At 36.1% G+C, this 23,221-nt stretch overlaps 1 protein-coding gene across 21 annotated transcripts in view; it reads left to right on the top strand.

The window, feature by feature from the left end:
* Window positions 1-23,221, top strand: part of CDC42BPA (CDC42 binding protein kinase alpha) — a 290,122-nt gene that overhangs the window by 53,083 nt on the left and 213,818 nt on the right. For all 21 annotated transcript variants that reach the window (XM_021064440.2, XM_021064437.2, XM_021064439.2 and 18 more), the window contains exon 2: window positions 3,175-3,266. In XM_021064440.2, the coding sequence (XP_020920099.1) occupies window positions 3,175-3,266 (92 nt within the window). The remainder of the gene's footprint in view (window positions 1-3,174; window positions 3,267-23,221) is intronic.

Raw genomic sequence — 23,221 nt, 5'->3', positions numbered from 1 at the left:
CTATATGTTTAAAAATGTATTATAACCAATGAAGTTTTATTTCAAGGTATACGAAGATGGAGCAACTCAACTAAAAATCTCTTTAAGTACAATGCCGTGTTAAGAGAATGACAAAGAAAAACCACATGTTGTCCACAGAGATTGTAATTAACAGTCCTATCACTTATATATGAGGATACCTGTGAGTCACCCTCCTGTAAACACTTGGTGTTTTCAGATTTTTTATTTTTGGCACATTTGATTGTTACATAAAAAGTATTCCTACTAAGTTTGTTGGTATTTCTCTGATTTCTTGTAATGCGAGCATCACATTGTTTATTAGCTGTTTGTCTTCAACCATATTGAAAATATCAAATGGGATAGTGATACTTATTGCATAATTTGTTTACTTGAGGACAGGGACTGTTTTGTATTTGTACCTCTACCATCTTTTAAAATGCTTGACATACAGTGGGTATTCAGAGATACTTCTTGAGTGAGTTGAATAAATAATAAACTGCGATCCTTCTGAAGAAATCTGTGACTTAACTTATTTTTGAATTCTGCAAATAGAATAATTTTTCCATGTCAAAAGAATGGGATTTTTTTTTTTTTTAAAAGAATGGGATTTTTACTAGCAGGTTTCAGGAAGAAGAGAAGATTATTCTTTTGATTTATGTTATTATACGCTCCTATAAAACGTGGGTAGCCAGCAAAATTCTTAATCCTAGTTATGTATAATTTAACAGTACTTGTTGCTTGGTGCTTTCAGGGCACATACTATTGCGTGGAAAGATAATATTTATTTTTTGACTGTTGTTACCCTTTGTACCTTGGCTATAAGATTGTTTCAACAACGATTCACTTACCTGAATTGTGTTTCACTTAACTCTAGTTTTAAAATATAGTTTTTTTTCCTATTTTACCATAGTGTTTTGGAGGAAGGAAATATTTAGATTTCTTACCTTTTAGATAAGTATCACTTAGAGGAAGGTATACATACATAGAATTATTCTTTAAGAATAACCATAGTTGGAGTTCTCATTGTGGCACCACAGGAATGAATCCGACTAATAACCATGAGGTTATGGGTTCGATCCCTCGCCTTGCTCAGCGGGTTAAGGATACGGCGTTGCCGTGAGCTGTGGTGTAGGTCGCAGACGTGGTTCAGCTCCTGCATTGCTGTGACTGTGATGTAGATGGGCAGCTGTAGTTCCAATTCGACCCCTAGCCTGGAAACCTCCATATGTGGGTATGGCCCTAAAGAATAACCATAGTTGTCTGCAATGAAGTGTCATTTTTGGATTTAGGGTCAGGATGAGACAAAGATAAAGAGCATATCCTCTATGGGTTTGGGTTATTTGGGAGTCTTGAGAAGGTCAGGGTAATGTAAAGTGAGGTAGATGATGAACGACGTAAAGAACTGCTAAGTGTTATGCTTTAGGCTGCTTTTGTATAGCTCTGGTTGGCAGTTAAACCAGCACTGGTCTCACACTGGCTGGCTCCACATCTTTATTTTTAATTTACACATTTTATGTGTACCCTTATTAACCAAGTATTTCCAATATGCTGGTATACAAGCCAGGAAAGCGAGAGCAGTTGTCTCAAGATGATTACACTGTTCCTTGCCATTCCCTTAAGACTAACCGGTACTTTTGTATGTAAAATTTCCTCAGATTGGGATAATTTATTTCCTGTTAGGACCCTGACTGATTCCCAGTCACCACAGTCTCTTAATTTGTTCAAAACCAAGATGCCTTGGGCATTTCAAAGTATTCACTTCCTGACTGCCATGATTTTATTTATTCTCTCTCTTGCAGTATGGGGCATATGGAAGTTCCTGGACTAGGGGCTGAATCGGAGCTGCAGCTGCTGGCCTACACCACAGCCACAGCAACATGGGATCCGAGCTGTGTCTGCGATCTACACCACAGCTCATAGCAATGCCAGATCCTTAACCCACTGAGGGAGACCAGGGATTGAACCTGCATTCTCATGGATATTCCTTGGGTTTGTTACCACTGAGCTACGATGAGAACTCCTTATCTTCTTTTCTCTTCTGTGAATTCAAAATAGAGATCTACTGTTTCCCTTCCTTACAATCTCAAACACCAGTGCAGAAATCTCTATTAGACTGGATTCTGCAATGCAGGATAATCCTCTTCTTTAAACTAGTTAGGGCTAAGTCCCTTTAGACCAAAAAGCAAGTTGTAAGGCTTGCTGTGTCTCATTGACCCTCCTAATGCTGAAATACATATTTTGATTTTGCCATGCTTTGGCTCCATGGTAGGAAGAAGAAATCTCTACCCATATATAGTGACCTTTTAATCATATTAACTCCTTTTTGTGTGAGAAAATGTCAGCATTTTCCCTATATTGTCAAAGTTCCTTGCATGATATCAAAGACCATTATCACAAGTTCACTTTCTTGTCTCTCTTCACTTGCTTTTACTGTCCTCTCGACCAGGAATGTCCACAGTGCAAACCCAGGCAAAGTAGCAGAAGTCTACCTAGTCCTCAAGGACCAGTTCCAATGTCACTTTCTCTGTGAAGCATTGGTGTTCATATAAGAGAGATAGAATTTCATTCTCACCGATTCTGTAGTGCTTTATATTAGAAATTTTTATCACATAGAAATTATGTGTGTGTGCATATAATGTCTTTCCTGAAGACTGAGAACTTCTTAAATGAAGGTACCATATTGTAATCATGTTTGTTTTAAACTCCAGTAGTTGCCACCATGCTTTGTATAAGGTAGGCTCTTGCTTAAAGGCATGTTAAAAGGATCGATACATGAATGAGTGTGAAAGAAATATTTACTTTGTGGGAATTGCTGAAGCTGTCTCTAGTGTCAAGAGATTTGCTTTTACTTCTTCGATCTTTGTGTTAAAATATATATCTTGCATTGAGTTAGAATATGTAGAATGTTTAACATGAGAATAAACTTTGCATTATTTCATGTTATTTGCAGTTTAAAATTTTTCCTCACCAAAAATATAATTCATATAAAAGAAATGAAACATTGTATAGAAATTAAATCATTTTTTCTCAGTATAGTTTATGAGATTATTAAATACTTTGGCTTGATTCTTAGTCATAATTTTCATTTTTATCTTTCAAGAAATATCACTATCTAGATCCAATTTGTATCACATTTCATTAAGAAAGTAATTGATGTCACCTTTTTGTTTTCAGCTAAACCATTTACTTCTAAAGTGAAACAGATGCGGTTACATAGAGAAGACTTTGAAATATTAAAGGTGATTGGTCGAGGGGCTTTTGGAGAGGTAAGAAATAAAGATTTTATAGAAGATCTGATAATTTTTGCAAGCTATTTTATACAGTCTGTGAGAGAATTTAACTGAAATATAATTTACTTGCTGTTGTAATTGATTTTGTTAATTGAAAAAACCTTATTAAAGTCTGAATGAAATCTTTCTACATGGAATTTTTTTCCAAGGCATTTCTGTTTTTCATGTGTCATGGTAAGTTTGAATATATTTCTAGACTCTCTTCTGTTCCGTTGGCCTCTTTCTCTCTCTGCATGCTAGTAGCACATTGCCTTAAGTTACTTTAGTTTAAGGAGTTTTACTATCTGGCAGTGTATATACTCTGATTTCCTCTTTCTTCTCTGTTCTTGGCCTTTTGTATTTTCATATAATTTTAGATTATGTGCCTCAGTTTTTATTTACTCTTAAAAATCTGCACCCACACCCAGCACCCATCTGCTGGAATTTTGATTAGGATTGCACTAAAGCTAGAGATTTATTTGTTGATAATTGACATCTATAACAATATTGTCAGCCAACCCATGCACATGATGTATCCCTCTGTTTATTTAGAGCTTTAAACATTAACCCACTAATATTTTGTAGTTTTCTTTCAGTAGAGAGGATTTATACAAATTTCAGCAGATTTATTCCTACGTATGTGATGTTCTTTATGTTATTTTAATAAGATTTGTTTGTTAAATTTTATTTTTAATTGTTTTTTGCTAGTTAGAAATAAAATTGAACTCTGTTTATTGATGTCATAGTCAGTAACCTTGCTAATTGTACTTTTAAAGTAAAAAATTGTGTTGGATTTTAATAAAATGCTTTACTAGCGTCTTTAGAGACATGGCTTTCCTACTTTGTTAATGTGTTGAATTACATTGATTTATTTTCAAATTGGAAAGTAACCTTGCATTTCTAAAATAAGCCAACATTGCTGGGATGAATTATCCTTTTAATGTACCATTGAACTTGGTTTGCTGTTTGTGTCTTTGTGTCCATGCATGTGTGCGTGTGTGTTTTGGATCTTTGAGGGAAATTGGCCTGTAATTTTTCTACCTAGAGCATCCTGACCAGATTTTGGCAACTTGCTTATGCTGGCCTCAGAAAAAGAGGGAAGTGTTTCCTCTGTTACTGTTCAGTAGATTTTGAGAATATTGTTATTTCTTCCTTATATGCTTAAAAGATTTCACTGGTGAAGCCATTTGGGCCTGGAGGTTCCTAGAAAGAGAGTTTTAAATTAAATATTTAATTTCTTTAAATGAAATTGAAGTATTTGGATTTCCTTCCTTCCTGTCGCCCTTCCTCCCCTCCTTCCTTTCTTTCTTTTTTTTTTTTAAACTGCACCTATGGCATTTGGAAGTTCCTGGGTCAGGGATCAAATATGAGCCACAGCTGTGACCTGTGCAATGCTGGATCCTTAACTCACTGTGCTGGGGGGGGGGAATTGATCCTGAGTTGCTGCAGAGACAGCGAGGGATCCTTAACCCACTGCATCACAGTGAAACCCTTGAATTTTCTCTGTAGATGTGTGGATTAGGCTAGGTTCATCCATGTCATTTAATTTTAAAAATTTATTACTATATTGATTATTTGCCATTCTCATTCTTTTTCACTTGCCATGCTTAGATGTTTATCAGTTGTGTTAGTTTTTTTTTTGTTTGTTTTGGTTTCTTTTGGTTTTTTTTTTTTTTTTTTTGGTCTTTTTGCTATTTCTTGGGCCGCTTCTGAGGCATATGGAGGTTCCCAGGCTAGGGGTCGAATCGGAGCTGTAGTTTCCGGCCTACACCAGAGTCACAGCAACGCGGGATCCGACCCGTGTCTGCAACCTACACCACAGCTCACAGCAACGCCGGATCGTTAACCCACCGAGCAAGGGCAGGGACCGAACCTGCAACCTCATGGTTCCTAGTCGGATTCGTTAACCACTGCGCCATGACGGGAACTCCGTGTTGGGTTTTTTAATGAATTAACTTTTGCCTTTTGAATTTTTCTTTGGTAGATTTGTTTTCCATTTCATTAATTTCTGCTCTGTCTTTTAATGTCCTCTTTTTTGGTTTTAAATTGCTTTTCTTTTTCTAACTTTCTGAGATGGATACTTAGAGCAATGATTTCCGATTCTTTTAAATGTGCTATCTGCAACTTTAGCTGCAGCTGATAGGTTTTGATATGTCATTTTCATTATAGTTTTGCTCAAAATACAATGTGATTTCCAATATGATTTTGAATTTCTGTTGTGATTTTTTTTCCTATCCATGATTTTGGAAGTTTATTTCTCAATCTCTAAATGTTTGGAAGGTTTTTAGTTATATTTCTGTTTTTGAGTTAGAATGTAATTCCAGAGCAATCAGAGAATATACACTGTATGATTTCCAGTCTTTGAAATTTTCTGTGCAGTGTTCTACAAATATCAGTTAGGTAAAAGGCATTAATTTTATTTTATTTTTTATTTTTTATTTTTTTTGTCTTTTTGCCATTTCTTGGGCCACTCCCGCAACATATGGGAGGTTCCCAGGCTAGGGGTTTAATCGGAGCTGTAGCTGCTAGCCTATGTCAGGGCCACAGCAACGCAGGATCTGAGCCGCATCTGCGACCTACGCCACAACTCACGGCAATGCTGGATCCTTAACCCACTGAGCAAGGCCAGGGATGGAACCCACAACCTCATGGTTCCTAGTCGGATTCATTAACCACTGCGCCATGACGAGAACTCCCAAGGCATTAATTTTAAGTCTTCCATATCCTTATTGTTTTCTTTGGTTGATGTATCATTTCCTCAGAGAGAAATGATACTTTTATATTTTATTCCATTTAGTTTTCATTGATAACAAATATAAATGTTGTCATTGATATCATTGTTTTCATTGATACCAAATATTATCTTTAATACTTTTCGAGTTAAATATTACTCTGATATTAGTAGAAAGTATTCTAGTTCTTTTAATTTTTCTTCTGCATTAAGTATCTTACTCCATTCTTAGTTTCGGCTTTCTATAATCTTATATATTTACTATTACATAGAATATAATTTTTGTTTTTTAATCCAGTGTGGTAATCTCTTATCTTTTAATTGGAGTATAGTTGGTTGATGTTTAATGTAATTACACTACATGTTACTATTTGTTTTCTCTTTGTCTTGGGCACTCAGTACTATGTTTTTCTCAATTCTTGGATTAGCGGAGTATTTTATTTTTTCTCCCCTTATATTAATTTCTTAGTTGTACCATCTTTTATTGGTTTTCCTAGAGATTGCCACTTGTATTCTTGGTAAATTTGTATTTCGTCAATTCCCTTTTAACTTAATTTACCTTTTTTGGTTATTGCTGTCATGTCTTTTAGTTCTACATATATTCGAAACCCCAAAAGATATGATTATACAGTCCTTATTTTATTTTACTTGTTTTATTTTTTTGTTTTTTTTTGTTTTTTTTGCTTTTTGGGGATGTACCCATGGCACAGAAGTTCCCAGGCTAGGGGTCAAATTGGAGCTACAGCTGCCGGCCTATACCACAGCCACAGCAACCCCAGCTCTGAGCCACATCTGCGACCTGCACCGCAGCTTGTAGTAACGCCGGATCCTTAACCCACTGAGCAAGGCCAGGGATCAAACCCACATCCTCGTGGATGCTAGTTGGATCTGTTTCCACTGAGCCACAACGAGAACTATACAGGCTTTTTTTTAGATTTGCCCATGTGTTTACATTTACCATTGCTCTTCACATTCACATACTTATTTATATTTATATACTTCTCTTTGATACTCTTGTCCTTTTGACTTAAAAAAATTCCCTTTAAGGAGTTCCCACTGTGGTGTAATGGGAACGGCAGTATCTTTGAAGCGCCAGGACACAGGTTCAATCCCCAAACTGACACAGTTGCTACAGCTGGCTGTGGTGTAGGTCATAATTGCAGCTAGGATCTGATCCCTAATCTAGGAACTACATATGCCATGGGGTGGCCAAAAAAGAAAAAAAAATTCCTGTTAGTATTTTGCCAGGTCTGCTGAGATAGAGTATTTGCATTTTTTGGTCTGAAAATACATTTATTTTGAGATTTTTACATTAAAAAAATTGTTTTATATATATATATATATATATATATATATGTTCACACACACACACACACACACACACACACACACACACAGCTTGTGGAATTTCTGGGTCACATAGTAGGCATAATTAGCTTTAGTTGGTAGTGCCAAGTAATATCCCAAGTGGTTACCAACTTATACTCTCACTGACAGTATATGAAGGTCCCAGTTGCTTCACAATCTCACCAACACTAGGATCTTTTTTTTTTTTTTTTTTTTTTTAATTTTTAAAACATATTTTAGCTTTTTAGGGCCATGCCCATGGCATATGGAAGTTCCCAGGCTAGGGGTCCAATTGAAGCTGCAGCTGCTGGCCTGTGCCAAAACCACAGCCATGCTGTGGGATCTGAGCCATTTCTGTGACCTACAGCACAGCTCATGGCAACACTGGATCCTTAGCCCATTGAGCAAGGCCAGGAATTGAACCCACATCCTCATGGATACTAGTTGGGTTTGTTACTGCTGAGCCATGACAGGAACTTCAGGATCATTTTTTTTTCAATTATTCTCTTTTAAATAGAAGTAGAGTTGATTTACAGTGTTGCATTAATTTTGTCTGTGCAGCAAAGTAATTTAATCATGTGTATTTTAAAATACTCTTTCCCATTGTGGTTTATCATAGGTTATTAAATACAGTTCCCTATGCTATATAGTAGGACTTCATGGTTTATCTATTCTACATACAACAGCTAGCCTCAACCTCTGACTTCATCCCTCCCTCAACCCCCTCGCCCTTAGCAACCACAAATATGTCCTCTGTCTGTGAATCCATTTCTGTTTCATAGACAGGTTCATTTGTGTCATATTTTAGATATAATTAGTGTTTGTCTTTCTGATCTCATTTAATATGATAATTTGTAGTTGAATCCATGTTGCTGCAAATTGCATTGTTTTGTTCTTTTTTGTGGCTGAGTAGTATTCCATTGTATTTATGTACCATGTTTTCTTAATCTGTTCATCTGTTGATGGACATTTAGGTTACTTCCACGCCTTGGCTATTGGGAATAGTGCTGCTGTGAACATATGGGTACATATTTCTTTTTGTTTCATTGATCTTTTCTATTGTTTTTTTTTGTTTGTTTGCTTCTATTTCATTTATTTCTACTCTGATCTTTATGATTTCTTTCCTTCTGCTAATTTTGGCTTTTGTATGTTCTTTCTCAAGTTGCTTTAGATGTAAAGTTCAGTTGTTTGAGTTTTTTCTTGTTTCCTGAGGTAGGCTTGTATTGCTATAAACGTCCCTCTGTAATTGCTTTTGCAGCATCCCATAGGTTTTGGATTGTTGTCTTTGTTGTCATTTTGCTTCTAGGTATTTTTTGATTTCCTCTTTAATATCTTCAGTGATCCATTGGTTGTTTAGTAGTGTGTTGTTTAGTCTCCACGTGTTGGTGTTTTTTTTTTTGCAGTTTTTTTCTTGCTGATTTCTAGTCTTGTAATGTTGTGGTCAGAAAAGATGGTTGATATGATTTCATTTTTCTTAAATTTACCAAGTCTTGATTTGTGGCCCAGAATGTTATCTATTTCAGAGAATGTTCTCTGGGCACTTGAGAAGAATGTGTATTTGACTGCTTTTGGATGGAATATTCTATAAGTACCTATTAAGTCCACCTGGTCTAATGCATCATTTAAGACCTGTGTTTCCTTGTTGATTTTCTATCTGGATGAACTGTCCATTGGTGTAAGTAGGGTGTTAAAGTCTCACTATTATTGTGTTATTGTCGATTACTCCTTTTAAGGCTGTTACCAGTTGCCTCATATGTTGAAGTGCTCCTATGTTCAGTGCATGTATATATTTACTGTCATATCTTCTTCTTGGATTGAGCCTTTGATCATTATGTAATGTCCTTGTCTCTTGTAACATTCTTTATTTTAAGGTCTATTTTGTCTGATATCAGTACTTCTGCTCCAGCTTTCTTCTGATTTCTGTTTGCATGGAGTATTTTTTTCCATCCTTTCAGTTTAAGTTTGTATGTGTCCCTAGAACTGAAGTGGGTCTCTTGAAGATAGCATATATATATGGATCTTGTTTTTGTATCCATTCAGCCAGTCTGTGTCTTTTGGATGGAGCATTTAGTCCATTTGCTTTAAAGGTAATTATTGATATGTATGTTCTCATTGCTATTTTCTTAATTGTTTTGGATTTTGGGTTTTTTGTGTTTTTTTTTGGTCTTTTTTCTTCCCTTCTCTGTTCTCTTGTGCTTTGATAACTATCTTTAGGGTTGTATTTGGATTGCTTTTTGTTATTTGTGTATCTATTGTAGATTTTTGGTTTGTGGTTACCATGAGGTTTTGATATAGTAGTGTATATATATATTATACACACACACACACACACACACACACACACACGATTTTTTTTTTTTTGTTTGTTTGTTTTTTTTTTTACTTGTTGTTGTTGTTGTTGCTATTTCTTGGGCCGCTCCCGCGGCATATGGAGGTTCCCAGGCTAGGGGTTGAATCGGAGCTGTAGCCACCGGCCTACGCCAGAGCTACAGCAACGCGGGATCCGAGCCGCATCTGCGACCTACACCACAGCTCATGGCAACGCCGGATCGTTAACCCACTGAGCAAGGGCAGGGACCGAACCCGCAACCTCATGGTTCCTAGTCGGATTCGTTAACCATTGCGCCACGACGGGAACTCTACAAGATTGTTTTAAGTTGCTGGTATCTTTTTTTTTTTTTTAGTTTTTATCACCACAGGTGCAGCATATGGAAGTTCCCAGGCTAGGAGTTGAAATGGAGACACAGCTGCCAGCCTGTGCCACAGCCACAGCCACAGCAACAGCAACGTGGGATCTGAGCTATATCTGTGACCTACACCACAGCTCGCTGCAGTGCTGCATCCTTAACTCACTGAGCAGGGCCAGGGATCAAACCCGCAACCTCATGGATACTAGTTGGGTTGGTTTCCAGTGAGCCACAATGGAACTCCTAAGTTGCTGGTGTCTTAATTGCAAATGCACCTCCATTGTCCTGCATTTATACCCTCCTCTTCTCATGATTTCTGGTTTTGGTAGCATATTTGTGCGTGAATGATTTGCTACCAGCACTATATGTTTGCCTTTACTAGTGAGCCTTGTTATTTGTGATTTTCTTGTTTTTAGTTGTAGCCTTTTCTTTTCCACCTAGAGAAGTTCCTTTAGTATTTGTTGTAAGTCTGGTTTAGTGGTACTGAATTCTCTTAGCTTTGGATTGTCTGTAAAGCTTCTGATTTCTCCTTCAAATCTGAATGAGAGCCTTGTTGGGTAGAGTAATCTTGGTTGGAACTTTTTTCCTTTCATCACTTTAAGTATATTGTGCCATTCCCTTCTGATCTGCAGTTTCTGCTGATCACTCAGCCGATAACTTTATGGGGTTTCCCTTATGTTATTTGTTTCTTTCCCCTAGCTGCTTTCAGTACTTCTTCTGTCTTTAATTTTGGACTGTTTGATTAATATGTGCCTTGAGGTGTTCCTCCTTGGGTTTATTTTATGTGGTATTCATTGTGCTTTCTGGATTTGAGTGAGTGGTTCCTTTCCCATGTTAGGGAAATTTTTGGCTGTTATCTCTTCAGATATTTTCTTTGACCCTTTCTCTCTCTCTTCTCCTTCTGGCATCCCTATGATGCAGGTGTTGGTGCATTTAAAGTTGTCCCAGAGTTCTCTTAGACTGACTTCATTTCTTTTCATTGTTTTTTCTCTTTTTTGTTGTGTGTCAGTGATTTCTATCAGGCTAGCTTCCATATTACTTATTTGTTCTTTTATTGGAGAGGTGTTCTTAGTTTTTGTCAAGTCCAATTAATTAGGCTTTTCTTTCTGATTATTGCTTTTTTTAATCCTTGAACAAATTTTTTTCTACCCCGAAGGTCATGAAGATATTTTTACTATGTTATCTTCTATAATCTATTATTTTTTTTCTTTTTATGGTCACCCTGTGGCATATTGAGTTCCCAGGCCATAGATGAAACCCCAGCTAGAGTTGGGACCTATGCCAGAGGTATGATAACGCCAGATCCTTAACCTATTGCACTGGGCCAAGGATTGATCCTGTGTGTCTGCTGTGGCAGACACTGTGGATCCCAGTGCACCACAGCAGGAACTCCTATAAATTTTTTAATTTACACTGATGTCTGTTATCCATCTGGTATTCTTTTGTGTTTTGTGAGATATAGGTCAAGGTTAATTTTATTCTTTGTGGATTCTCAGTCTTTTTATTGTAAAGACTACCTTTTCTACTTTTGTTTTCAAAGGAACTTTCATTATGAATCAGGTGACCTTATATGTGTTACTCATTAATTTTTAATAGTTTTTAATGTAGAATTCTTGTTCATGTTTTGTTAATTTATGGCTTTTTGATGTTTGTTGATGAGCCTATAAATATTTTCAGAATTCCATTTTCTAGCTTTGCTGCTTGACTAGAAATATGTTGATTTTAGTATGTTGATCTTGTATTTAAGTACTTTGATATATTACCTTATTAATTTTGGTTTATAAATTTTTTGAATTTTTTCATGTACACAATCATACCATTTCCAAATAATGGTATGATTATTGAAAAGCTTTTAGCTTTCCAATCTTTATACCTTTTATTTCTTTTTCCTATGTTATTACAATAGGGAGTGTCTTCCTTAAAGTGTTGAATTTAGTTGTTAAAAATGGAATTTTTTTCTGGTTTGTGATTTCAGGGAAAGTATGAAGTTTACTACAGCTTTTTAAAATTTTTTGTGGTTATTCTTTTTTTTAGGTAAAGGAAGTTTTCCTTCTCATCCTGGTCTTTTTAGAGTTTTCATTAATGTTATGGTTTAACTACTATATTTAGTTAATCTGGAGATAATATTAATTTTAAATATACCAATATTGGGTTACTGTGTAAGTCTAATTTAATGGTTCCTGATGTATATTTCTAATGTATCACTGGTTTCAATTTGCTAGTATTTTATCTTTTTTTGTTATGTGCATGAAAAAGATTGGCCTTTAATTTACCGATCTTTTAATTTCTTTATATTTTTAAATGGATATGCTTAGCTCATGAGATAATTTGCAAAGTATTCTTACCTTTTAAATTTTCTGAGTTTGCATAAGATTATTATTGTTTCTTTACATGTTTGGAAGAATTTGCTAGTGAAACCATCTAGGAGTGCAAATTTTTTTGTTTGTTTACATCTTTTGAAGTAAATTCTATATATATTTAAATATAGTAATTGTATATGTACAGTTCTACAAGTTTTGACAAATTTGAATTCATTCTTATCAAGATACAGAACATTTCCATCACCCTAAAAAGTTCCCTTTCCTGCCATTTCCTCAAAACTTCCGCCAAGTAGCAATCAGTGTTTTACTTTTTAACTGAATTAGTTTTGGCCGTTTGAAAAATTTCGTAAGTGGAAATAATACCATATGTACTCTTTTGTCTGGCTTCCTTAGTTCAGAAAAATGTCTGAGATATCCATTCTTGTGATCAAATATATTAATACTTTTTATTGCTGATTAGTGTATTATTAACATAACACAATCTTCCTATGAACATTTGGGTTATTTGTGGTTTTTGGCTATTAGGATTAAAACTGATGAATTTTTTTTACAGGTTTTTGTGGAAATGTTTTTATTTTCTTTAGGTGAATACCTAGGAGTGGAACTGTAGAGTAGGTGCATATATTTACATTTTAAAAAACTGCACATTTTTCCCAATGGGGTTGTATCATTTTACATGCCTACCAGTTTCATGTTCTCAGTAATAATTGTTTAGTCTTTTTTTTTTTTTTTTTGGCCATAGCCAAGGCATGTGGAAGTTCCTGAGCTAGGGATGACCCCAAGCAGCAGCAGCTTGACAACACCAAATCCTTAACTGTTAAGCCATCAGGGAACTCCTGTTGTTAATCTTTTTAATTTTAGTCATTCTATTGGGTGTGTAATAGCATCTTATGGTCTTAAATTGCATTGTTATTTGGATTTGTGTTATGTAGGAACATAATGATGAGTTTTTGTGTGCTTATTGACCATTCTTATATCTTCCTTTGTGAAGTATATGCTCAGATATTTTGTTCATTAAAAAAAATAAGGTATTCGGAGTTCCCGTCATGGCTCAGTGGTTAAAGAATCCGACTAGGAACCATGAGGTTGCGGGTTCGATCCCTGGCCTTGCTCAGTGAGTTAAGGATCTGGCGTTGCCATGAGCTGTGGTGTAGGTTGCAGACACGGGTCGGATCCCACGTTGCTGTGGTTCTGGTGTAGGCCAGTGGCTACAGCTCCGAATAGACCCCTAGCCTGGGAACCTCCATATGCTGTGGGTGCGGCCCTAAAAAGACAAAAAACAAACAAAAAAAATAAGGTATTCATGTTTTCACTATTGAGTTGTAGGAATTCTTTATATGTATAAATGTCCTTTGTCAGATATATGTTTTGTTAGTATTTTCTCAAAGACTGCATAGCTTGCCTATTAATTTTCTTAAAAATATATTTTGATGAGCGGTTTTAAATTTTGATATTTAGTTTTCTTTCTTCCTCTTATAGTTATTATTTTCTGTGTTCTGTGTAAGAAGTCCTTATTTATATCCAGGTCACAGAGATATTTCCCCTTTTTTTTCCCCTATACCCTTTATCACTTTTATGTTTATATAGGTGTTTCCATTTCAAATTAATTCATGTGTGATGTGAGATAGGGATCATAGTTCATTTTTTTTCCACATGGATATCTGGTTGTTTTGTATCAGTTGTTGAAAAGCCTGTTTCCACACCTATTGAATTACTCAGTACTTTGGTCAAAAAAATAAGTTGACCATTTGAATGTTGATCTATTTCTGCACTTAGATCTGTTTCATTGATCTCTTTGTCTATCCTTATGTCGTACAACACAGCCTTAGTTCTGTAGCTTTATACTATAAAGTTGAGAGTATGTAACGAAGTCTGGGTGTGAGTCCTCCTTCTTTGATCTTTTTTAAAATTGTTTTAGCTATTTGAGGACTTTTGCTTTACTATATAAATTTTAGAATCAGTTTCTTTTCTTTTCTTTTTTTTTTTTTTTTTGCTTTTTAGGGCCGCACTCGCGGCATATGGAGGTTCCCAGGCTAGGGGTCCAATCAGAGCTACAGTTGCCAGCCTACGCTACAGCCACAGCAATGCAGGATCTGAGCTGCATCTGCAACCTACACCACAGCTCACAGCAACACCAGATCCTTCACCCACTGAGTGAGGCCAAGGATCGAACCTGCAACCTCAGGGTTTCTAGGCGGATTCGTTTCTGCTGTGCCACGATGGGAACTCCAGAATCAATTTTTATAAAAGCTTACTGGTATTGAAATTGAGTTTGTATTCAATTTATAGATCAGTTTTAGGAGAACTGACATCTTAATCTTGAATCTCCTAGTTAGTCCATGAACAAGGCATTTCTCATTGTCTTTTATGGTTTATTTAAATTTTTCTCCAGAATATTTTGTGATTTTAGTGTATAGGTCTTGTTCAAATTTTGTTAAATTTATTCCTAAATGTTTTATATTTTTTGGTATGATAAATGATATTTAAATATTTATATTCAAGTAGTATGCTGTTAGTATGTAGCTATACCACTGGTTTTTGTATCTGACTTTGTTTTCTAAATTCATTTATTTAAAAATGTTTTGTTTTGGCTACTATTTTCTTAGTTTTTTTTGGTAAACAGTTTTATTGTCTGAGAATAGGAATAATTTCCTTTTAACTTTCCAGACTTTATACCTTCTTATTACACTGGTTTGGACCTCTAGTACCATGTTTAATAGGTGTCATGAGGGTAGATAGCCTTACCTTTTTCCTGAACTAAGGGAGAAAGGATTCAGTGTTTGACTAGTATGATATTAATTGTAGGTGTCTTTATAGGTGCCCTTTGTCTGATGGAAGAAATTACCTTCTATCCCTAGTTTGCTAAGAATTTAATAATCATATGAATTTGCTCTTTTAGCCTGTTACTTTGATGGGTTACTTTGCTTGACTCTTTAATAGACTTTTTTAGAGCAGTTTTAGGGCCACAGCAGAATTGGGTGCAGTGTACACAGAGTACCTGTTGCCCGTGCCCTTGCACATGTGCAGCCTCTCCCACCATCAACCTCTCAAACTCAAGCGACGTGTTTATTACAGTTGATGGATCTGTATTGACACATCAACACCTAAGGTCTGTAGTTTTTATTAGGGTTCACTCTTGGCGTTGTATGTTGTGTGGTTTTGGACATGTTAATTATACTTACCTACCATTTTGGTATCATACATGGTAGTTCATTGCCTTTAAAATCCTTTGTGCTCTGCCTATTCATCTTTTCCTTAGCCCAACCTTTGGCCACCATGGATCTTTTTCCTTCTCCATCATTTTGCCTTTTCCTAAATGTCATAGAGTTGAATTCATACAGTGTTTAGACTTTTCAGACTGATTTCTTCCACGTAGTAATATGAATTTTAAGTTTCCTCTATGGCTTTATATTGCTTGATAGCTCTTTTCCTTTCCATTGTCTGAATGTACCACTGTGTTTTTTGTTTTTGGTTTTTTTTTTGTCTTTTTGTCTTCTTGGGGTTCCAGCTGAGGAATATGGAGGTTCTCAGGTAAGGGGTTGAATTGTAGCTATAGCTGGAGATTTACACCACAGCCACAGTAACTTGGGATCCGAGCTGCGTCTGCAGTCTACACCACAGCTCACATCAATGCTGGATCCTTAACCCACTGACCAAGGTCAGGGATCAAACCTGCGTTCTCATGGATACTAGTCAGATTTGTTTCTACTGAGCCACAACAGGAACTCCAAGTGCCACTGTTTGTTTATCCATTCATCTCCTTCAGGACATCTTGGTTGCCTCCAAGTTTTGGCTGTTATGAATAAAGCAGCTGTAAATTTCCATGTGCAGATAGTTGTATAAACATCGCTTTTCAATTCATTTGGGTAAATACTGAAGAGCAGGATTGCTGCATTGTATACTAAGAACATGGTTTAAGTTTTGTAAGAAACCACTAAACTGTCTTCCAAAATGGCTGTACCATTTTGCATTCTCACCAGCAGTGAATGAGAGTTCCTATTGCTCCATGTCCTCATCAGCATTTAGGAGTTGTCAGTATTTTGAATTTTAGTAGTGATAGAACGTTGAGAGGCTTGTAATGATATCTTGTAGTAGTTTTAACTTGCAGTTCCCTAGGTGATGTCAAGTATCTTTTCATATGCTTATTTGCCATCTGTATATCTTTTTTTTTTTTTTTTTTTTTTTTTCTATTTCTTGGGCTGCTCCCGTGGCATATGGAGGTTCCCAGGCTACGGGTCGAATTGGAGCTGTAGCCACTGGCCTACGCCAGAGCCACAGCAACGTGGGATCCGAGCCGCATCTGCAACCTACACCACAGCTCACGGCAACACCAGATCGTTGACCCACTGAGCAAGGGCAGGGACCGAACCCGCAACCTCATGGTTCCTAGTCGGATTTGTTAACCACTGTACCACGACAGGAACTCCATCTGTACATCTTCTTTGGTGAGGTGTATGTTAAGATCTTTAGCCCATTTTTTTTTTTTTTAATGGGATGGTTTGTTTTTATTGTTGATTTTTAAAGTTTTCTTTGTGTATTTTCAACAATACCAGGCCTTTACCACATATATTTTTTGCAAATATTCCCCCCCCCCCACAGGTTTGTCTTCTTATTCTCTTAACAATGCTTTTCACAGAGCAGAAATTTTTAACAACATCTAAGCTTATCAATTATTTATTTTCATGAATTATGCCTTTGGTGTTATATAGATTGATTTTTCTAATATTAAACTAATTCCTGGGGTAAACTCCATTTGGTCATGACTTAGAGACCTTTTGATACTGCTCTATTCTCTTCCTTAGTATTTTCTTAACTGTTTCCTGTCTCTGTTCATGGGGAATGTTAATCCCATAATTTTCTTTTTTTAAAAAACAATGTGTCGGATTTTGACATCAGAGTTATATAGGACTTGTAAAATGAATTGAGATGTGTTTGCTCTTTTTGGGAAAATTTTGTATATATTATATATGTGTTTTTTTTTCCTTAAATTTTTGATAAAATTTACTAGTGAAAGCATCTGGTCTTGGTTTTTTCTTTGTGGGGTGTTTAATCCCACTAATTTAATTTCTTGATGGTTATAGATCTATTGAGATTTTCTATTTCATTTTTTATTGGCTTCAGTAAATTTTGTGTTTCATGGAGTTCGTGTATTTCATTTAAGTTTTCAAATGTATAAAGTTGTTCATAAAATCTGTTATTTTTTGATATCTGTAGAATATGAAGTGATATTCCCTCTTTCATTTTGGTTATTTATAATTTATGTTTTATTTCTTTTGATCAGTCATGTAGAGGTTTTTCTGTGTTATTAATTATTGAACAAAGCTACTTTGGGTTTGTGAATTTCCTATATTTTTGTTTCTTTTTTAAAAAAATTTTTTACAGCGTTCCCGTCGTGGCTCAGTGGTTAACGAATCCGACTAGGAACCATGAGGTTGCGGGTTCAATACCTGGGTTCGCTCAGTGGGTTAAGGATCCCGAGTTGCTGTGGCTGTGGCATAGGCCATTGGCTACAGCTCCGATTGGACCCCTAGCCTGGAAACCTCCATATGCTGCAGGAGCAGCCCAAGAAATGGCAAAAAAATAAATAAAAAAATAAAAAAATAAAAAAATTTTTAGAAAGTTAAACAGTTTTTAAATCCTTTTTTTTTTGGTCTTTTTTATTTTTTTATTTTTTTATTTTTTTATTTTAGGGCTGCACACGTGGCATATGGAGGTTCCCAGGCCTGGAGTCGAATCGGAGCTGTAGCTGCCAGCCTACGCCACAGCCACAGCAATACCAGATCTGAGCTGCACCTGCTACCTACACCACAGCTCTTGGCAATGCTGAATCCTTAACCCACTGAGTGAGGCCAACAATCAAACCTGCATTCTCATGGATGCTGGTCAGATTCGTTTCCACCGAGCCACGTTGAGAACTCCGCTTTTTCAATTTTTATGTGTTCATTTATCATTATGGAAGATTATATTCCTTGTCTTGTTGTCTAATTTGTTTCATACAAATATAGCCTTTTTCTTTTTGCATTTATTTTTAAAGTGACCATCTGGCGAATCTCATATAGTTAGAGATTTTGCATTTTTAATTTGCTCTGATAATGTCTGCACTTTCATTGGACTGTTTACACCATGGATCAACAAACTTTTTTTGTAAAGTGCTAGACTGTAAATATTTTAGATTTTGCAGTCCATTTGGTTTGTGTGGCTACTAATCTACTTTGTCACTGTAGTGTGAAAATAACCCTAGACAGTTTGTAAATGAATGGATTTGGCTGTGTTCAAATAAACTTTATTTATAAAACAGATGTTAGGCCATATTTGACCTTCAGGCCACAGTTTACTGAAGCCTGTTTTAGACCATTTATAATTAATGTACTTATAAATACAGTAGACTTGGGTATGTCGTATATTGTTTTCTCTGTCTCATCGGTGTTCTTCTGTTGCTCTCTTCATGCCTTCTTTTGAGTTGTTTGAGTATTTTTTAATGTTCTTATATGATTTCTCTATTAGTTCTTTTGCTAGACATCTTTGTTATTTTTTTGATGGTTGTCTTTTATTATGGATCTTTTTTTCCCCATCCCAAGCATTTAACATCTTTGAAGTGTCATAGCATTCTAATTCATCATAGAAGCATCCGTGTCAGTTTTCTTCTTGTTGATGACTTTGCTCTCTTTCTTCTTTCTTTGTGTTAGTGCGTAAACTAGAGAGTGGCATCAAATAAATGTCATGAATTAGTCACACAAAAGTGAATTGCAGTGACCCAGAAAAACAAAACTTCTGCTGAAAAACTATATTAATTGGTTATAAAAATTGGAAAGGAAGAACTAGAATCCCAATTTGAAGATGTGATATTATTTCAGAAACCCAAGATAATAACTGAAAGCTACTACAAATTAAAGAGATAATAATTATACATAATCAGAAGTCATGAACTTTTATATGTGTAAACAACCGCAGTTGAAAGATAATGGAAGAGGAGATCCTGTTTGTGGCGCAGTGGAAACGAATCCAGTTAGGAACCATGAGGTTGTGGGTTCGATCCTTGGCCTTGCTCAGTGGGTTAAGGATCTGGCCTTGAGCTGTGGTGTAGGTCGCAGATGCGGCTGGGATCCTCTATTGCTGTGGCTGTGGCGTAGACTGGTGACTGCAGCTCCAATTCGACCCCTAGCCTGGGAACCTCCATATGCTGTGGGTGCATCCAAAAAAACAAAACACGCAACTGCACGTTGGTTCTTTAAAAAAGTTAATGTATTTAAAAATTGGGGGGGTTACAAGATTTGTTCAATTTCAGAAGAAGCATAAGTTTAGTATACATCTATTATCAAAACAGAGTATAATAATAACAGAGAATGTATTTTTTTCAATTTTATTGGGATGTGGTTACTTACAAAGTTGTGTTAATTTCAGGCATACAGCAAAGTAAATCAGTTATACATGTACATATACCCATTCCTTTTCAGATTCTTTTCCCATATAGGTTATTACACAGTATTGAGTAAATTCCCCTGTGCTGTAGGTCCTTGTTCTCCATCTATTTTATATTTGTTAGTGTGTGTATATTAATCCCAGCCCCCTAATTTACCTCTCTGAAACCAAAAGTTTGGTTTTGAGTGTCTTTAATTTGATGATGGATATGTGCCAAAAACTTAAATCAAACCTTTAATGTTAAAACTTCACATGTATTCCATTTACATCAGGAATAAGACAGGGAGTTCCCATTGTGGTGCAGTGGAAATGAGTACGACTAGTATCCATGAGATTGTGGGTTCAATCCCTGGCCTTGTTCAGTGGGTCAGGGATCTGGCGTTGCCCTGAGCTGTGGTGTAGGTCACAGATGCAGTTTGGATCCCACGTTGCTGTGACTGTGACGTAGGCCAGCAGCTGTAGCTCTAATCCGATCCCTAGCCTTGGAACATACATATGCTGCAGGTGTGGCCCTAAAAAGCAAAAGCAAAAAAAGGAATAAGACAAATATAGTTAACACTGTTTTGTTTGTTTTTTTGTTTTGTTTTGTTACTGGAGTTTCTGGCCAGTGCATTAAAAAAAAAAAAAAAAGAAAAAAAGAAAAATAGAATGAGTTAATGGGATTGGAAAAGAAGAGAAAAATCTGTAAGCATTTACAGATCACCTATATAAACATCTATAGAAAAAATAGATATCCATATGTATTAATAAGGTAATTTAGTATTTCTTAAATAAAAGATTATTTTATAAAAATCAGTGGAATTTCTTTCTACTCAATAATCAGAAGAGATGATGACATAAACCAGAGGATGATGGCATATGATACCATTCACAATAATAAATCAAGTCTCTAGGATTTAACCTGACAAATAGTGCATGAGATCTACAAGGAGAGATTATTACAACATATGATTTAAAAAACCCCTGAAAGACAGATTTATCATGTTCAAATATGGTACAAAATATTTGTAAGGATGTCAGTTCTTCCTAAATCAATTCATTAGTTTTACGAAATGCCAATCAAAAGTCAGTGGAATAGTTTGAGAAATTCCACACACTAAAGACTTTGTATAGAACCTCTTATTCTAACACATGTGATTGTTTGACATCAACTCTTGTGATAAAAACAATTAGAAAACCTTTATTAAAATAAATTCAGGTGTTTGAAGGCATAAGAGCTATACACTAATCAAAGACTGAAGGGACTGAGAGTCACAGAAAAGGTCTTTTGAGAGGTGAACCCCCAGCATTCAGTTTTACCTTTCTTTTGAAGACAGTTGTCTGGAGTCAGAGAAGTTAAAGAGAACTTTCAGAAATCTCACAGGTAGGGGAAAAAAAAATGGGGTTTAGTTCTCAGTGAAGTGGAAAGCTTTGTTAATTATTTCAGGTATTAAATTGGAACTCCTGAGAGACCACACCCTGAGGTGTAAGTGGAAATAGGCCAGCCCTCACAAGACTGAAACTCAGTTCTAGTCCAGTCAATCCCAGATTGGATTAAGGCAATCTGACCCTAATGTAGAAATGAAATACACAGTGATTGAAAGTAAAACTTAGGAGATCCCGTCGTGGCACAGTGGTTAACGAATCTGACTAGGAACCAGAAGGTTGCAGGTTTGATCCCTGCCCTTGCTCAGTGGGTTAACGATCCGGCGTTGCCGTGAGCTGTGGTGTATCGCAGACATGGCTCGGATCCCGCGTTGCTGTGGCTGTGGCGTAGGCCGGTGGCTATGGCTCCGATTCGACCCCTAGCCTGGGAACCTCCATATGCCGCAGGAGCGGCCCAAGAAATGGTAAAAAGACAAAAAAATAAAAAATAAATAAATAATAGGTTTCACTGCAGTCTGAAGACAAGATTAGTGACATGGAAAATAGGTCAATAGGAACTATCTAGGCTGAAGCATGGAGAGGAAAAAAAATGGATGGAAAGTTTAAAAATAAGTGAGGGTTCAAATTAGACATAAAGAAAAAATTAACATGTATGTATTTATAGTTCCAAAGGGAGATGAAAAAGAGAGAAAATGGGACAAAAATAATATTTGAAGAGATAAGGGCTGAGAATTTTTCAGAGCTAACTAAAGACGTTAATCCATACACAGATTTAAGAATTATATGACTCCATGATAAGATCAGTACATTTAGGGCACATAATACATCCAGCCACACACTGTAAAACTTATGAAAACCAAAGATAAAGAAAAAATTTTGGTAATAGTTATAGGAAGAGGGACATGTAACTTTCAAAAAGCGATGCGAAGACAATACACTTTTCAATGGAAATGATGAAAGTTGAAGATAACAGAAAACAACATCTTAAAACTGAAAGAAGAAAACCTGTCAACCTCTGATTCTATACCAAGCAAAACAGATTTTTCTAGTGAGGGCAAAAACTACAAAATACTGTTGATGCTTTTGATTTCTGGGCTATCAGATAACTGTGTCCATGTTAGGAGGTGAGGCTCCATTCTCTTTGGATTTTAATCAGTTTGTTGGTGCCAGATCAGCTTCAGAGTTATTAGGATCCCCTGTTAAAAAGGATCAAGACAAGAACTTGGAGCCAGACTAGAGACTTTCAGGTATCTTCCCCCAAATGTAAACCTTTGTTCCTTACTTTGGATCTCAAAGGAGACTCAAAGCTGAATTTAGGTTTCCAGTCAGCCTTAGAAACTCATTTGTTAGTGAAACAGAGTCACTGAGATTTGGGCTTCCAGGCTGATGGCTAGAGGACAGGTCTTCAGTCTCAATCCACTTGATTTAATCATGGATAGAAGTGAAGGGGAATTACTCACCTTTCCTTTTTAACATTTGTCTCTTGACTCTAATAGAGAAGGTAAAACCTTCCTTGCTTTTAAGATGGAGTGTTTTTATTCACTCCAAACTTGAGCTCTAAGAGGAAAAAGGCAGCAGGCTAAGTTTTGCTAAAAAGGGAAGTAGAGCAGAGTGAATTTGCCCAGCCACTTACCTCTGTTAATATAGTTCTTGCAGATACTTTGAAATGACTCATGCATTATATTTAAGGCTAGAATATTAATGGATGTTGTGTTTTCAGAGGAAGTAGAGGTCCTCCCCACCTAACAAAATACATTTTATCATTACTGTCGCTTCCTTAAAATCATTTCATATTTGGAAATTAGTAAAAGAATTGATGGCAGAATGCAATCAGAAAAAAACTGAATGGGAGAATGAAATCAGCAATGGGTTAAGAATCTGACTACAGTAGCTTGGGTTGCTGAGGAGGTGGGGGTTTGATCCCTGGCTGGGTACAGTGAGTTAAAGGATCTGGTGTTGCTGCAGCTGCAGTGTAGTTTGCAACTGTGGCTTGGATTTGGTCCCTGGCCCAGGAACTTCCATATGCAGAGTGTGCAGCCATAAAATAAAAAAAAAAATAATAATAAATGGGAATGAAGATGT

This window comes from Sus scrofa, chromosome 10 (genome assembly GCF_054392235.1).
Source record: "Sus scrofa isolate SSC_HxYL_T2T_F1_AM1 chromosome 10, Sscrofa_HxYL_maternal_Yorkshire_Landrace_v2.0, whole genome shotgun sequence".
NCBI classification, from domain to species: Eukaryota; Metazoa; Chordata; class Mammalia; order Artiodactyla; family Suidae; genus Sus; species Sus scrofa.
This window is presented reverse-complemented; position numbering and strand designations above follow the sequence as displayed.